At 47.1% G+C, this 17,305-nt stretch overlaps 1 protein-coding gene across 1 annotated transcript in view; it reads right to left on the bottom strand.

Annotated features, from left to right (window-relative positions):
- The window catches only part of CES1 (carboxylesterase 1), a 28,976-nt gene extending 14,325 nt beyond the window's left edge, over positions 1-14,651 (bottom strand). Inside the window, 5 exon segments of the mRNA XM_024747401.1 lie at positions 3,757-3,861; positions 5,664-5,817; positions 7,746-7,922; positions 11,296-11,503; positions 14,562-14,651. Coding sequence (XP_024603169.1) covers positions 3,757-3,861; positions 5,664-5,817; positions 7,746-7,922; positions 11,296-11,503; positions 14,562-14,613 — 696 coding nt within the window. The 5' untranslated portion in view covers positions 14,614-14,651.
- Between the last annotated feature and the right edge of the window lie 2,654 nt (positions 14,652-17,305).

The raw sequence follows: 17,305 nt of genomic DNA, 5'->3' as shown, positions 1-17,305 counted from the left end.
CTGATCCTGTGAGTTGTGCTCAAAGGTATCAAGTCCTCCCTCCTGGTGCCACCCTGGCTGGGCTGAAAGGAAGTGGGCAGGGCACCAGCTCCCCTGGGCATGAGCACAGGGTGCAGGTATGGGATGCGGGAGGGGAGCTCTGGAGAGGACTGCTGCTTGTGCCTGCCCTGCCCTGCACCCATTTCCTCTTCTTTTTCCTCCAGGCAAAAACATCCCAATTTTCCTTTGGGGAACTCCCTCTTCCCCAGTCTCACTCCACGATTCCAGGCATCTATATGTGACCTGAGGTACACTATCTCCCTGAAGACAGGGATTACTTCAGGGATGGACATGTGCCCATGTCAGTTCAATAGAGTTTACCCAAAACTTTTGCTGGAATTATTGGGAAAGAGGGTTTCTAAGCAGATAGGATGTAAGTCTAGAATACTGTTGTTGTCTAACCTCTCCAGGGGACAAATCTGCCTGAGAGTGAAGCCAACACAGAGAGGTAAAAAGCTGAGGGACAGAGACAGAGTCTTGATGATATCATATGTGCATCTGGATCCGGACATGCCTGAAACCATCAACTCCTGGACTTTTCAGTTAGTTACCTGAAGATTCTGTTACAACATACACCTTTCTCTTCTCAAGTCACTTTGAGATGAGTTTTCTCCTCCTGCATTAGAAAATCCTGACTCATACAAGCTCACTGAAATTCACCCCACCCCACGCTTCTCTTTGTTGTGAGTTCACCAAGATTGTGCTGATTTCATTGTGACACTGCAGCTAACAGTCCTGACCAGTATGCAGGAAGTCCCAGTAAGGGTCCCTCCATTATGGGGTGTAGCCCCGCAATCCAGGTGGGTGTGTGTGTGCGTGCACACCCACGTGTGTTATTGGGGAGAGAGGATAATCATGGAAACACTTCCACGTGATCTCAGAAGATCTCAGAAGGATAACATGGGCTCTTAGGTTCTCTGGATTCTCCCAAAGTCACCGACTCTCCCCTTATAAGCGGATCTCTTGTGCCACATGGAGAATTGCTGAAATAAATTTACCTCTTTCCAGGCATCAGAAAACAGTTGTGTTTTTATCTTTGAGCACATTGGTCACCTTATTTGAGCCTGAGAAACCAGGATCCAAGGCTACCTTGGACTTAACCCATGGAAACAGAGCAGACTCCAGTGCTGGAGGCTGGCCGCTGGGGGTCTCTCCTTTTGGATTCTGTTATGACATCAGGTATCTCTCCTCTATTGCAATTGTCACAATTGATATTTTATAAGTTGTGCAATCATTAATCTCTTCCATGAGAATAGAAGCTAGATGTCAGGCTGTACCAAAACTATCTGCTGAATGAATGAATGAAGCAATGAATGAATTTCAGGAACCCACCCCAGTCACAAGCCCCCAGGGAGGAACCACTCCAGGCCCACATGGTACAAATGAGTTCACCAGACCTCAGACCCTGAGAGAGGCAAGACACAATGACAGTCCACCAGACACATCCAGCCTAGCACCCCTCCCTTAGGAAATATGGTCAGTGGACCGTGCATGGGGCTGGCAGTCCAGAGTCATGAGCCTGAGTCCGGCTCTGCTCTTTGATGACCCACTACCATAGCCATCCACCAATCCTGAAATGTCGCCTTCTCTGTGAAGCATCCCTGCTTACTATAATGAACGCATCCCCTCTCTGTATTCCCACCACACTTAATCCACTAAGTATAGGGGCATGTTTCTCCTTGAATAGTTCCTTATGAGCAGGGACTATATCCAGTTATGTCTGCATCACCCACGCTGTTACCTCCCCCCATACACTTAGCAAAGACAGATGGATGGGTGGAGGGACTTAGTCAATACTTGGAGTATTGAATTGGGGGGATAAGTGGATAGATGGATGATAGCTAGCAGATTAGGTGATGGATGGATCACTGATTTTAGAGAGATGGATGATGAAATACAGATATATGAATGATTGATAACAGATGAATGAATGTTATAGATAAATTGATATTAGATTGATGAAAAGATACTGATGAATTGGATTCATTGGTGGATGGACAGATGTATAATAAGATGATGAATGAATGGATGGCTGAATAGATGGATGGATGGTTGGATGGATGAATGGGTAGATATATGATTATGTGAGAATCACTACTGAGGCAGACGTGCAGAAAATCTAGAAAATTGGGCCACCACTGCATTATAATTGAGGTGGTTTCTAAATTAACCAAGACAATTGTGACAACCTTTCTGAAAAGCTTTGTTCTGAATAACCCCATTCCCCAAAATTCAGGATGGTAATCACCTCTGAGAATGTGTAATGTTTAATTTCTTAAAAATCTATCAGACTCCACTTATATGAATGAATCTAGGATGGGCAAATTCATACACAGAAAGTACATTAGAGGTTTCCAGAGACTGGGGGGAAGGGGAGAAGACAGAGTAACTGTTTAAAGAGGTAGGGATTTTTTGTTTGGGATGATGAAAATTTTTGGAAATAGTGGTGATGGTTGCACAGTACTATGAATGAAATTAATGCCATTGAATTGTACACTTAAAATGATTAAAATGGTAAATTGTATGTGACACATATATTTACAATAAAGAAAATAGTTATATATAAAAAAGCTATCAGAAAACAATACTGGAAAAAGTAAGTTTTGATAGATATGAGGAGTTATTACACAGTTGTTCATTACGTTATTATTACTATTTTTAAAATAAATTATTTATTTTTGGCTGCATTGTGTCTTCGTCGTTGAGCACTTGAAAATTTTTGGAAATAGTGGTGATGGTTGCACAGTACTATGAATGAAATTAATGCCATTGAATTGTACACTTAAAATGATTAAAATGGTAAATTGTATGTGACACATATATATCTACAATAAAGAAAATAGTCACATATAAAAAAATCTATCAGAAAAACAAGATTGGAAAAAGTAAGTTTTGATAGATATGAGGAGTTATTACACAGTTGTTCATTATGTTATTTTTTGTCTTTGCTAACATCTGAGTTATTCCATAATAAAAAAGAAAGAAGGAAATTCCCCATTCAGATCCAGTCTGACACTGCTCTTGAGAGGTGAGAAACTGTCCCAGGTAGTTTTTCCAGGGCAAGGGGATAGGTGAAATGATGAAGCCTGGGGCCATGTTTACAGTGGCTCAGTAGTTGTGGTGCATGGGTTTAGTTGCTCTGTGGCATGTGGGATCTTCCTGGACCAGGGATTGAACCCATGTCCCCTGCATTGGCAGGCGGATTCTTAACCACTGTGCCACCAGGGAAGCCCCATTACGTTATTTTTTGTCTTTGCTAACATCTGAGATATTCCATAATAAAAAAGAAAGAAGGAAATTCCCCATTCAGATCCAGTCTGACACTGCTCTTGAGAGGTGAGAAACTGTCCCAGGTAGTTTTTCCAGGGCAAGGGGATAGGTGAAATGATGAAGCCTGGGGCCATGTTTACAGGGCGGGGAGCTTGTGTGGCCATGAGAGTGGATGTACTTACCATCTTCAGAGTTACCTCCAAGAGCTCGTCCTCTGTCTTCTGGCGCAGGCAGTGAACAAGGACAGCTGAGGTGGTGCTATATTCCATAATAAAAAAGAAAGAAGGAAATTCCCCATTCAGATCCAGAGCTCTGACACTGCTCTTGAGAGGTGAGGAACTCTCCCAGGTAGTTTTTCCAGGGCAAGGGGATAGGTGAAATGATGAAGCCTGGGGCCATGTTTACAGGACGGGGAGCTTGTGTGGCTATGAGAGTGGATGTACTCACCATCTTCAGCGTTATCTCCAAGAGCTCATCCTCTGTCTTCTGGCACAGGCAGTGAAAGAGGACAGCCGAGGTGGTGGTTTTACACCCAGCAAAGACAGCAATTTTCTGCAGAGATCACAGGTGACAGCAGAATTCAAGAGCCCTGTCTCTTCCCTCCATCAATAAAGAGGTGTTCTGTTCCAACCTCAATTTCTAAAGTCAACACATGGTAGCGAAGATACTCTAGACCAGTATGTCCTGGATCCCAGACGTGCCAATTATACTCCTCAGCCTCTGCTGCCTTATCTCTGTTCAAGTGGACACAATGATCTCAAAGCTGAACATCTAAAGAGAGGCAGCGTGGAGTGGGGCTTGAGAGCATGGAATCCAGAATCCCACTAATTTCAAATCTCAGCTGATCCAATTAATAGCCTTTTGGCCTCAGGCTAGACACTTGCAAAGTGCAGCCAGAGGGGAAGATGCAGAAGGAGAGAAATCAGGCTCCATGATGGCGGGACCATGGAGAGTGCACATGGGCTGCCCAGAGCCTGGTCCATTGTCTGACATACAATCAATGCTCAGTATGTATTTGGTGAAAAATTAAATAAAAAGGGACATGAAGAAGTAGAGTGGAGAGAGAGAGAGAGAGAGAGAGAGAGAGAGAGAGAGAGAGCGCACAAGAATATGAGTCTTGGATTCTTCATTCTGCCAATTTTTGGTCCTGTGTGACAGCAAAATCCAGCACCATTTCTGCCACCTTTGTTTCCTTTAAATAAACTCCCCCTTCTTGACTTAAGCCTGATCAATGGGCTTCTGCTGTTAATAGCCAAAGAATTCTGAAAAACAGTCTCAACAATTTTTTAAATTCTTGGTGTCTTATCTCTTCCCCTCCTGCTTACCAGTCAGTCCCTTTAAGTCTGGCTGCTGCCCCCACCCGTCCACCTAACCAGCTCTCACAGCCGACGGAAACGCTCCACATCAGTGACTCCAGCGCACACCCCTCAGCAGAGCCTCCCTGTTGCTCACCCTTCCTTGGCTTCCTAACACTCTCCAAATAAGACAAAGTCCTCACCAGGTCCTCTGCAGCATGGCCCTGCCGATGGCTCCATCCTCACTTCACTCCAGGTTCCGTCTGTTCTTTCTGCTCTGGCCACAGCAGCTTTTCTCGCTCTCTCTCAGTTGAGATACCTGCTCCTGCCACAGGACATTTGCACAGGCTGCTCCCTCTTCCTGGATATTCTTTTCTTACCAAGTAATTTACTGCTCATCCTTCTCATCTCAACTCGTTGATCACTTTTTTTCATGAAGCCTTTCCTGAAAACCTCCCCCTGTCCACTGGACTAAGCGCTGGCTCCCAGGTCATGTCTGTGTTCTATTTCCCGGGTCCCATCCCCGCTTCCATCCTCCTTCCTCTCTCTACCTCTCCTCCCCCAGCCCAGCTCCATCCTCAGCCCCAGAGGCTGCTTCCCTCCCTCCTGAGCATAAACAAGCCATCAGACCTCCCCAGAGGAGGCCTCTGACCTGTTCTTAGTGTTCGTGTCCCCTTGAATTGTAGATCTGGCTTCAAGCCAAATAATGACATTGTTCCCAACTTCATGGTTGCCTCCTCTTATCCAGAATTTACACCCACCCCTACTTCCCAAGAGGAGTGAGGTGAGTACTAATAGTAAAATGATTAGGAAGGAGAGTAAGAGCTCAACCAACACAGGACAGGAGGAATGTCTCCATTGCAGCCGTGGCTGGAGATATGGCCCCAGGATGCTAAGCTGAGCTCTGAGCTTCCTGCGGTCCAAGGAGAGTTTGGCCATAACTTTCCACCATCTGATGCTGCACAGAGTAGGGTCAGCCTTGAATCCAGGTCCCATGACTAGACTGGCTGGTCTGCAAGGGGTCCCATCGGTAGCCACATCAGGGCCAGGAACACTTACAAGAATAGAGACACCTTCCCCTCCTGCTGACTCTCCAAAGACGGTCACAGAGCCTGGATCCCCTCCGAAGTTGGCAATGTTCTCCTGGACCCAGTGCAGTGCGGCCAACTGGTCCAAGTGACCCCAGTTCCCCCGGCTGTGTTCATCCCCTGTGCTGTAAGAGAACAGGGTGGGGTTGAGAGCAGACATGTCACAGCAGGGCTCTCAGGACCACAGATGGGGCTGGGGGTCTGGGTGAGCCTTCTGCAAGAGACTGGGCTTCCAGAGCCCCGACACTGGGGTCTTCACCTGCCTCCCATCCTGCAGCATTGTTCCGCTGTAGCGCTCTATACATCCATCTCACATCTATTTATGGAGCATCTACTATTCTACAGTTCCAAAGGGAATTCCAGGCAGAACAAACAGCACATGCAAAGGCCCCGGCATCCAGTGAACAAAAGTGTGAGCCTAGGACCTACAGCTACAGAGGGCCCTGAGGGCCTCGGTAAGGATGTCAATGTCATCTTGAGTAAGTTAGGAAGCCATTGCAGGGATGACATGATTCCATTTATGTCTTAAATGATCACTTTGGCTACTGTGTGGATCAGACACGGTGTAGAATAGCAGGGTTATAGAAGTAGGTGTTATTACAACAATCCAGGGGAGAGACACAGAGTGCTTTGAACATATTGTAAAAGTGGAGCCAAGAGGATTTGCTGGTGACTGGATGTGGGGTGTGAGAAAAAGAAAAGAATCCAAGTGCCCCAGGCTTTTATCCTGAGTAACTGGAAGGGTGGAGCTGCCTGCAGCTGAGCAGGAGGCCCTGTGGAGAAAGGAGGAGGGTTTGGGGCAGGGGCATCAGGAGTCAAGGGTTAAGTGTGTCCGTGGAAGGGAGAGGTGCCCTCAGGTGTCCCGTGGGGATGGCAGGAGGTAGTTAATGATGTACCTGAGGGTTTCAAGGGAGAAATGGGCTAAAAATAGGGAGCCTGGAAGTGCCCCCTGAGGTCACTCAGGGCACCAGTGGGACAGAGAAGAAGATGCACACAGAGGCTGAGATGGGGAGGGGAGGGTCCGGGAGGGGCCGAGAAGGAGCTGCCATGAGGGAGGAGGTGGCCAGGAGCCAAGAGAAGGAAATTTTTCAAAAAGGTTTGAGGGGTGACGTGCGGTTGCTGCCAAGGCTGGGCCGCTGGTGACCTGGACCAGAGCAGTGTGGTGTCTGGTCGGGGTGAAACCCTGACTGACGTGGTAGAGGAGAGCCTGGGGGAGAGGGAGGGGGGAGTGTACACAGTTATACTGTAACTGGGAGCAGCCGTTGGCTGCGGGCGAAGGACATGAGGAGTCTCAGTGAAGGTGACACATCCCGGGACGCAACTCGCCTGGGACAACCCTCTTCCAGCCCATAGGTCTTTCCAGTGAGATGACCACCCCTCCCCCAGCCCATCCACCAGCCATCTCAGGTAAGAGGTCCTGGGGCTGGTGCATTCAGAAAAGGCTCAGTAACTGTGCCTGCAGGAAGTCCGGTTCCTGTCCCCACGGACACTCCATGGAGGAGACTCGAGCCTTCGCTCACGCATGTGCCAAACTCCACGAAGGAAATGGGGTGAGTGGGCCCTACGCTCCTCTCCGTAGACGTGTCCACTGGAGTCAGGTGCTCATTACAGCCTCCAAGTTCCAGCCACCCGTTCCTCCACCTACAAGACTTTACGGAGCTCCCACGTGAGTCTGCTCCTTCTTTCCTTCCCCATGAGGTAAGATGTATACGCCTCTAACTGCTGCGCTGCATGTTAACTGTCACCTTATAGGTATGCAACATGCTGGGCAGCACAGGTGAAAAAGAGATGAGCATTTCAGACGAGGTAACATTTGGGTTGGGTTTTGCAGGAACAATAGGAGTTTGTCAGGCAGATTAGGCACTTTACATGCAAGTAAGTAAACCAGGGTGGCTGGGGAAGGAGAAGGTAGGTAGAGCCCAATTATGAGGGGACTTGGTGTCTTAGTAGGGAACCTAGCAAAGATCCCTTTGAGGGCTTGCATGACCAGAGTGGGGTCCTAGCACTCCCACACTGAGGGTCAATGTGCCATGAGAAGAGTCCAGTGTCTTACCTGAAGAATCCCCAGATGCCTAGGCAGTACTAAACGGTCACCACCACCACGTTTTCATGGGCAGAGAGGGCCAGCCCATCATAGGTTGATGCCCCGCCCAACATCAGACCTCCTCCGGGGATCCACACCATCACCTGGATCGGGAGGAAGCAACCATACAGGGCGTAGGAAGCAGAGCTGGGAAAGACCTCAAGAGGCTGCCTGGTTTGGTCATCTACCCGTTCTCCCAGCTGTGGCCCAGGCCACCACCCCACTCAGTGCACCCTGGCTGCCCCTGCCTGTCTCCCCTGCCTCAGTGCCACCTCCTGCCAGTGCTCTTCATGCTGAGAACATCATCATGGGAACAGCCAAGGCTAAGAGCACCATCTTCTCCCCAACACTCCCACAGTCCTCACTCCCGGACCCCTCACGCAGCTCAGCACACTCCGCACGCAACAGCCCTTGGTTAGAAGCTTATTTCAGCTTCACCTTAGTTACCTTTTGTGTGGTGAAATAAACTTCTCACGTGAATGATGACCATGTCAAGAAGCACACGCCCTGGGTGGTACCTCTTCTTAATAGGCCTTTCCACTGCCTCCTCTGCTCCCCAAATCTCACCCATCCTCCAAAGCCCAGCCTAAAAGCCACCTCCTCTAAGAAGTCTTCAATCATCTGATGAATATGATTTGAAAACCTACCAGGGACTGTGGTAAGAATTAAGGATGAGAGTGGACATGACAATTTATAATGCATGGCCCTGAATTTAAAGAGTTCTCATAGCAAGAAAGTGAGATCCCATCTCATTGTGGCTTCTCCTTTGTCTTTGGATGTGGGGTATACATTTGGTGAGTTCCAGTGTCTTCTTGTTGATGATTGTCCAGCAGTTAGTTGTGATTCCGGTGCGCTCTCACCAACTCTTGTTTTAAATACTCCTTATATATTAACTCATTTAATCTTCACATCAGCCCCATGATTTAGGTTCTATTATTATCCACATTTTACAGTTGAGAAACTGAGGCACAGAGATGTTAGAGAATTTGCCCAAGGTCACACAGCCAGAAAGAACCATACTATGTAGTGCTTATGTTTCCAAGGACATTATAAGCTGCATTTCCAGATCTCAGTGTCCCCACAAAACAGCACGACTGCCTCCAGTATGTCGATGAGGTAACTGAAGCACTGAGGTGCTTGGATGACACAGCTGTCAATTGGCAGAGTCAGAGCTCCAAAGATAAACTCTTGATTTCCATCCCAGGGGAACTTTCCCCAGATCACCAAAGCAAGGGGCGTAATATTCATAAAAGAAGGGTTGGGTTAATGAGGTCACTTTTGGACTTCATCTCAGAGCAGGAACTGGTTGCCAGAGGAACAATCATGTGATTAGAGGGTTGGAACTTTGCGCCACAGCCCCCTGCCCTCTGGAAAGGGGAGATGGGCTGGAGAGGAATCAATCACCAGTGACCAATGCTTTCAATCATCCTGCCCATGTAATGAGGGCTCCATAAAACCCAAAAGGACAGGGTTCAGAGGGCGTCCTGGTTGGTGAACCAGAACTCTTCTAAGTGCCACCGTGCTGGGTCCCAAACTCCAGAAGGATGGATGGATGCTCCTTTGTTAGGGACCTCACCCTATGGATATCTTCATCTGGCTAGTGGCTTGTACCCTTTAATATCCTTCATAATAAACTGGTAATCTAGTGAGAAAATTAATTTCCTGAGTTCTGTGAGCTGCTATGGCAAATTAATAGAACCTAAGGAGGGGGTCACAGGAACCTCTAATCTATAGCCAGTTGGTCAGAAGCATAGGTGACGACTTGGACTTGGAACTGGCATCGAAGCAGAGGGAGTTATTGTGGAGCTGAGCCCTTAATCTGTGGAATCTGATGCTATCTCTAGGAAGAGAGTGTTAGAATTAGCTAAATTGTTGGACACACATATGGTGTGTGAGAATTGCTTTTTGGTGCGGGGGAAAAAACACACACATTAGAATTGGGTACAGAAAATTATGTGATTACATTTTAAGGGAGAAATTATGCAACAGATAAGAGACTGGAAAAATAGAATCTAAAATATGAACAACAGTTCTTGCTCGGTGGTGTACAATTTTCATTTTCTTACCTTTACTTAACTATATTTTCTCACTTTTATGTAATAAGTATGTATTACTTGCAATCAGGAAATTAAATGTATACTTGCAATAAAAATAAATAAAACATATTAATTGCAATCAGGAAATAAAAAGAATGAATATTATTTTAAAAGAATGGAAGAAGTAAGGAAGGAAGGGAGTAAGGAGAGAAAAGAAGAAAAGAAAATTCAGCAAGAGGCAGGACCCTGGAAATTATTAGAAATCTCTTGCTGAGATAAATACGGTCTGAATCAATGCTTGTAGACATCTAAGGTGCCTTGGGGGACAGTTGTGAGTCTTCTTGCCCAACTTGACCAGCTAACTAGAACACATCAACCATTGTTCTGCTTGTGACTAGCCAGACACATTTGGGAGTTGAGAACTTGCCCAGTCAACACCCCAAAGCACTACCCATCGACACATCTCCTGGCCCACCTCACTTCCCACTATGGTAAAGTTCAAGAAGGAAAATGAATAGAACTATGAAAATTAATAAAGAGAACCCTCACTAAAATGGAATCTGGAGGTGAGGAGGGGGAGATCTCAGGAAGATATCACTCCACCTCGATACAGATCCCCCTAGGAAGAGACATACTGTGCACCTCTGACCAGAAGTGACACGACTTTACCACAAGAAAGATTTCCTCCTTGCCTGGCAACAGCTCAGCCAATCAGAGACTATCATTACTCAGCCAATTAAAAGCCACTACATAACAAACTCCCAGTTTCCTCCAATGGACTTTTTGTTTATAACAGTGCCTTCTAACTTCCCCTTTGCCTCTATAAAAGAGTTTCCTTTCCTTTTACCAGACTTGCATGTCGTTTGCCATAGTGGCATGTCCCCAGTTGTGATTCTTTGCTGCTCCCAAATAAATCTCTGGTTTTGCTGGTAAAATATCTGGTTGTTTTATTGTTTTAGGTTTGGCCATGGCTCACGGGCCCAGCCGCTCCGCGGCATGTGGGATCTTCCTGGACTGGGGCACGAACCCGTGTCCCTTGCATCAAAAGCCGGACTCTCAACCACTGCGCCACCAGGGAAGCCCGAATCATTACTTTTGAAACCCCTCACCTGCTCAACTTTCTATTTTTTTCCACAACACTTATCATATTCTAACATACTGTATAGTCTATGTACTAATTTGCATATTGTTTACTATCTATCTGCCCCTGCTAGAATGCAAGCTCCATGAAGGTGGGATCTTTGTTCTGTTCACTAATAGATTCCAGGAAACTAGAAAATGCCTGACAAAGTTGCTCAATACATATTAGTTGAATAAAGGGCTCTAGAATGCTATGAGAGTTCTGAAATGTTTGTAAGGATTTACAATATCTTAGGATTCCAGAACAAAGTATGAGCCACTCAGAGGATCGCGTTGGCTCCTTCCTGCGTCCCTTTGAGGCTAACATCCCCACTGGAAGATGCCAGAGTCACACCTTGACTTACATGGGAGGGTAAGAGGTGGTATTCTTCACGAAGATCCATGGTTCTGCAGGCTGCGGTGGAGCAAACCTCAAGGATCCAAGAGGGGGCCTGGCAAAAGGGACTCCCAGGAAAACGGCCACAGGCTGTGCAAAACCTTCTAAGCTGACGTATTTCCCCAGGACTCTGCCCTGCGCGGTGTCCACAACAGGCGGTGAGGGTGGTTGCCCTGCTCGACATTGAGAGGAAATGAGAACATGTCAGTGGTGAAGGTGTGAACTGGATTCTGGGTGAATTTTGTTACTTTTGCCACGTGATCTTGAATGGCCCCTCAACTCTCTAAGCCTCAGTTTCTTCGTATATAAGAGAGAGTGAAGCTAACTGTCCTTCCTAACTCACAGCACTATCTGAAGGAGCGAATTGGAATTGGAGGTATAACAGCATCAAATAAGACATAAATGCAAAAAGAAGAGCCACTGGGAATGAAGAAGGCATTCAGTTTCCACACTTAGGAGCATCTAGAAACAATCACTGGATGCTGGTGCCGAGCTGCACGCTGGATGAGAGGATGAACAAGAGCAGGCTGCTCTTCTCAGAAATCTGGCCTTATGTGGAGGATGAGCCACATACATACCTGACCCTACTGCTGGGAAGAAAGTGGTCTGTGTCCTGAGAGAGGTACCAAGTAAGGTGCCATAGGAGACAGAAGAGGGAGCGAGGCCTTCTGACTGGTGGCTTCATGGAGGCAGTGACCTTGGAGCTGGGACTTGCAGTAGTGGAAGGAGTGACAAGGGGAGGTGGAAGAGGGTGCTTAAAGGTATAAACAGAGATGAGATTGTGCAGAGGTGAGGCTCTGCGACAGCAAAGTGCAAGACCTGCTTGAGGAAGAGCGATTGGCCCATTTGGGTCAGGAAGAGTAATGGGGGAGGAACATAATCCTGGATGAGACAGGTTCATGTCTGGGAGGGTCTCAAACGCCAGGCCAGTGATTCGGGCTTTATTTAGTGGGTAAATGAGCAGCAGTGAACCGTCCTGGAGTAAAAGAGAGTGACACAATCAGCTTGAAGAGGCCCCTTCTGCTGGCTCTGAGCACGGTCATGCAGAGGGAGCGAGACGGGCTCAGATTCCATCTGTCCCCTTCTCGTGGAGCAGACAGTTCTTTCTCACTGAGCTGAAATGCGTCTCCCTGAAGCTGCCACATCAGTCCTGGTCCTACCTGCTCTGGGACATCCTGCACCTTCATGTGACAGGCAGCCTTAGTGACCCATGTTCATACCCATCCCTCAAGTCTTCTCTTGTCCGTCCTCAACAGCTTCAGTTTGTTTAAGCATCCTAACAGGAAATGATTTCCAGCCTCTCATCCTCCCAATTGTTCCCCTTTAGATATAGACACAAGGTCAACCTCTCTCTCAAAGTATGTGGCCAGAACAGAAAAGAATAACCCAGATTTGGTCTTACGGATAAATCTGATGATAACCTTCAAGAGAGATGAAGTGGACAAGGGTGGCAAGGGTGAAAAAGTGGGCGATTGGCTGAGAGGTATAGGCAATACTGGTAACAGCAGCAGCTACCGCTTGTGTTATACGTAATGTTTGTATACTGAGCACTTACTATGTGCTACATGGGCATTCCAGTTCCTTTAAACTAATCTTCACAAAAGCCTTGCTAGGTAGACATTAATATGTCCATTTTACAGATGAGGTAACTGAGGAAATGGAGGCAGCCAGTATGGACTTTCTAAAGGTAGAACTGGCATGGCCCTGCCAGGGGGTAAACAGCAGGAAGGGAATAATCTGCCCCTAATTTGGTTCTTACTCTGCTCTTACCCTCAGTTCCAGGCCTCTCACAGTGTCATAGGCCCAGGAAGAAGAGAAAACCCAGTGGAGCCTGGGCTGTCAGTGCACTGACAGCCAGAGCACTGGCTCTGGACTCAGGAGGTAGAGATAGAATTCAGAGCATGATTTTCCGGTTGACCTTGGGCATGTACATTTCCCTCTCTGAGTCTCAGTTTCCCCATCTATAAAATGGCACAGATGCATTCTGAGGTCCCTTGCTGCACCCTTGTATTAATCAGGTCTTTTATGTTCTGTATTCTGATGCCTTGACATCTGGGGCCTTGCTGATTCTGGAGGGACTGCCCCTCCCAGAGTTCGCCAATCCCTAATGATAGGAATGAACTTCCCCTTCAAGCGTGCCAGAGCCTGTACCCCAACTACCTTCTTTACCAGGCCCTCCACTTCTGGCCATTATCATCCTGCCCTAATCACTCCAGGCCAAGTACCTGACAACTGTGCAGTCCCTAAGCCCCAGAACCTGTTGAAATTGGCTACTTTGCCAATCCCAAACCTGCTTATTCTGCTTCACCTCGACCTTCCCCCCAGCAACCAAGATAAAGCCCCTCACCCCCAGGTCCTCCTTCTTCCCTGTGTCTCATGACCCACCCAGGGCTTCACCTCCAGGCCCCCCATGGTAGTTCCGTACTCCTTCCTCTGGGGAAATTGAGTCATAAACCATCTTTTCAATGACAGTTGGTTCCTGATCTGTGGGCCTTAGAATACCCCAAATTGTCTATTAATACACTGTCTTTTTTTTTCTGGCTGACCTGTGAGGCATGCGGGACCTTAGTTGCCCGACCAGGGATCAAACCTGCGCCCCCTGCAGTAGAAGTGCAGAGTCTTTAACCACTGGACCACCAGGGAAGTTCCAATACACTGTCTTTTAAAACAACTTCTTTACCCCTTTTTTGCACTCTCTCCATTCCAGGCACGCTCTCAGAAACAACAGCCCATTTCAACCTCACAACAGCCTAATGATGTAGATACAGCTTTCACCCCCATTTTATAGAGGGGGAAACTGAGGCACAGAAAAAGGAAGTCCTTTGCCTAAGCTCACAGTGCTAGTAAGTGCTGAGCTGGGATGCAAACCCACACACTCTGCCTCCAGAGGCGGTATTAATTTTCTGGTAAGCTAAGCTCCAGGATTTGGCCACGTTCGTATTAGTAATCAAGAGGAAAAGATATGGAACTCTCCAGAGTCCTCAACTGGAGGTTGAGGTTAGCTGGTTGTCCAACCAGGAGGTTAGCTGGTTGTCCTCCTCTGGTGTGGCGGCATGCAGCCGAGTCTAGGGTGTTTATCGTCCACTGTGTCTCCTGCTGCGGGGGACCAGCTGGGCTAGACGGTCCAAGTCCACAGAGCGTGCGCTGCTGCAGAACCGCCCCTGTCACTCCTTCCCCTTGTCCCACACAAGGATTTCCAAAGGTCCCCTGCTATTTGAATTTAGGAGGACTCACCCAAAGCCGTGAAAGTGGTGACGGAGGACAAGACCAGAGCGAAGAGCCACATCGTGGAAGGACAGCAGCTCCTGTGCCCGCAGGTCTCGGCCCTGCTCAGAGGGGCTGTTCCAGTCCCCGCCCCCAGTCCCCGCCCCCAGCTCTCTGCACAGGCTCCCGCCCCAGTTGCTCAGTAGCCTAATCCGGAAATAACAGAAAAGCTCTCCCACCCTTCCCCGTGGGCTGCTGTTTTGGGCTGTAAGCCACGCCCACCCAGAATTTACCTTCTTTTAAATCAAGAGCCCGGACTTTACTCTCCAATTACAGGTAGCCACCTACAGGTTCAACGATTTGTTTCATAAGTGTTTCTCCCTTCCTGGACTCTAACCTTAGTGTACTGTGGGCTACCAAGGCAGACACAAGCACACAGAGGCCTTTGGACAAGGGGAGGCTGTGGTCTGGGGTCCTCAGAACAACTTGAAAACTTTCAGAGCAACTCCCAGACCCACAGCTGCCCAGCTGGGGAATTAAGGGCAAATCTTTTCATTTCCCTGGGCTGCTATTTCATAGAGTTCCATGCTCTTATTTTGGAAACATCTTAAATCTCATTCAGTCTCCCTTCTGGTGCCTAAATTGACTTCACAATATTCCTGCTAAGTGACTCAGCCTCCTGTTGCACACCTGCAGGGTCAGGGAACTCATTACCTCTCCAGGCAGGGATCTTTGGACAGAATGTTCTTACAATAAAGGGACTCCATCTCTCCATAGTCTTTGGTTCTAATTATTCATTCATCCATCCCTCCATCTTTCCTTCCATTTATTCATTATTTCATTTATTCATTCATTCTCCAAACATTTACCAAATACCTGGCACTATGCTAAGTGCAATGGATACAAAGATAAATTCAAGACATGTTCCATCTCCTGGAGGAACTCACTATGTAATAAATAAGACAGATGCAGGGAGAGGTGATAGGTAGATTGCAGTGCCGTCTGAAAGCACCAAAGTGAAGGGATACAAAGTGCTCTGAGTACACCTGTGAAAGTACCACTTACTCACTAGGGACACAAGGAAAATGCTCAAAGCCTGTTTTATAGAATTATTAAATGTTGAACAATAGGACCTTCTCTAAATACATTCTGGTACAGCTGGCTAAGGAAATACTATGCTTTCACTCAAACTAGTGAAGCACACCTCTATTTATTTAGTTAGTTATTTTTGGCTGTGTTGGGTCTTTGTTGCTGCGCATGGGCTTTCTCTAGTTGAGGCGAGCGGGGGCTGCTCTTTTTTGCGGTGCGCGAGCTTCTCACTGGGGTGGCTTCTCTTGTTGCAGAGCATGGGCTCTAGGTGCGGGGGCTTCAGTAGTGGTGGCACGCAGGCTCAGTAGTTGTAGCGCATGTGCTTAGTTGCTCTGTGGCATGTGGGATCTCCTCTGACCAAGGCTCGAATCCGTGTCCCCTGCATTGGCAGGCGGATTCTTAACCACTGAGCCACCAGGGAAGTCATACACACCTCTATTTATTGACAAGGAAAGGCAGTCATGATCTATTGTGAAGGGGAAAAAAACAGATTATAATTATGACTGCTTTAGGAAACAGTTTGGCAATTCCTCAAAGAGCAAACACAGGGATTTCCCTGGTGGTCCAGCAATTAAGACTCCATGCTTCCGCTGCAGGGGGTGCGGGTTCGATCCCCGAGGATCCTGCATGCCACGTGATGAGGCCAAAAAAATTTAAAAATTAAAAAAAATCAAACACAAAGTTACCAGATTTCCCAGCAATTCCACTCCTAGGTATATACCCACAACAGCTGAAAACACATCTATACAAAAACTTGTACACATATAGCTGCATTAGTCACAACGGCCCGAAGTGGAAAGAACCCAAATATCCAGGAACTGATGAATGGACAAATAAAATAATATCTATCTATACAATGGAATATTATTCAGCCATAAAAAGAAATGAAGTACTGGTACATGCTAAACATGGATGAACCTTGAAAATATTACGCTAATGAAAGAAGCCAGACATATATTGTATGATTCTATTTGTATGAAATGTCCAGATTAAGCAAATCCATAGAGGCAGAAAGTAGTTTAGTGGCTGCTGCAGGCCTGGGGTGGGGGAATGATGTGCGGCTGCTAATGCGTAGAGGCTTCTCTTTGAGGTGATGAAAATGTTCTGGGATTACATAGTGGTGATGGTTGCACAGCCCTGTGAATATACTGAAAACCACTGAAGTGTACGCCTTAGAAAGGTGAATTTTATGGTGTATGGATAATCTTTCAATAAATAAATATTTTTAAAAATCTAGGGATTCCCTGGTGGCGCAGTGGCTGGGAGTCCGCCTGCCAATGCAGGACACACGGGTTCGAGCCCTGGTCTGGGAAGATCCCACATGCCGCAGAGCAACTGGGCCCGTGTGCCACAACTACTGAGCCTGCACGCCACAACTACTGAAGCCTGCGAGCCTAGAGCCCGTGCTCCGCAACAAGAGAAGCCACTGCAATGAGAAGCCCACGCACCGCAACGAAGAGTAGGCCCCGCTCACCTCAACTAGAGAAAGCCCAGTGCAGCAACAAAGACCCAACGTAGCCAAAAATAAATAAATAAATTTATTTTAAAAATTAAAAAAAATAAATAATAAAAAATCTAGTCATGTACAATATCCCATTATAATATAAAAAATATCTTTCTTTGGGGAGGAAAAATTTTGGAAGGTTGTACCTCTAATTTGTGTTGCAACAGCCATTTCCTGGCTA

The sequence above is a fragment of the Neophocaena asiaeorientalis genome, unplaced genomic scaffold (assembly GCF_003031525.2).
Source record: "Neophocaena asiaeorientalis asiaeorientalis breed wild unplaced genomic scaffold, Neophocaena_asiaeorientalis_V1.1 scaffold438, whole genome shotgun sequence".
Lineage (NCBI taxonomy): Eukaryota > Metazoa > Chordata > Mammalia > Artiodactyla > Phocoenidae > Neophocaena > Neophocaena asiaeorientalis.
This window is presented reverse-complemented; position numbering and strand designations above follow the sequence as displayed.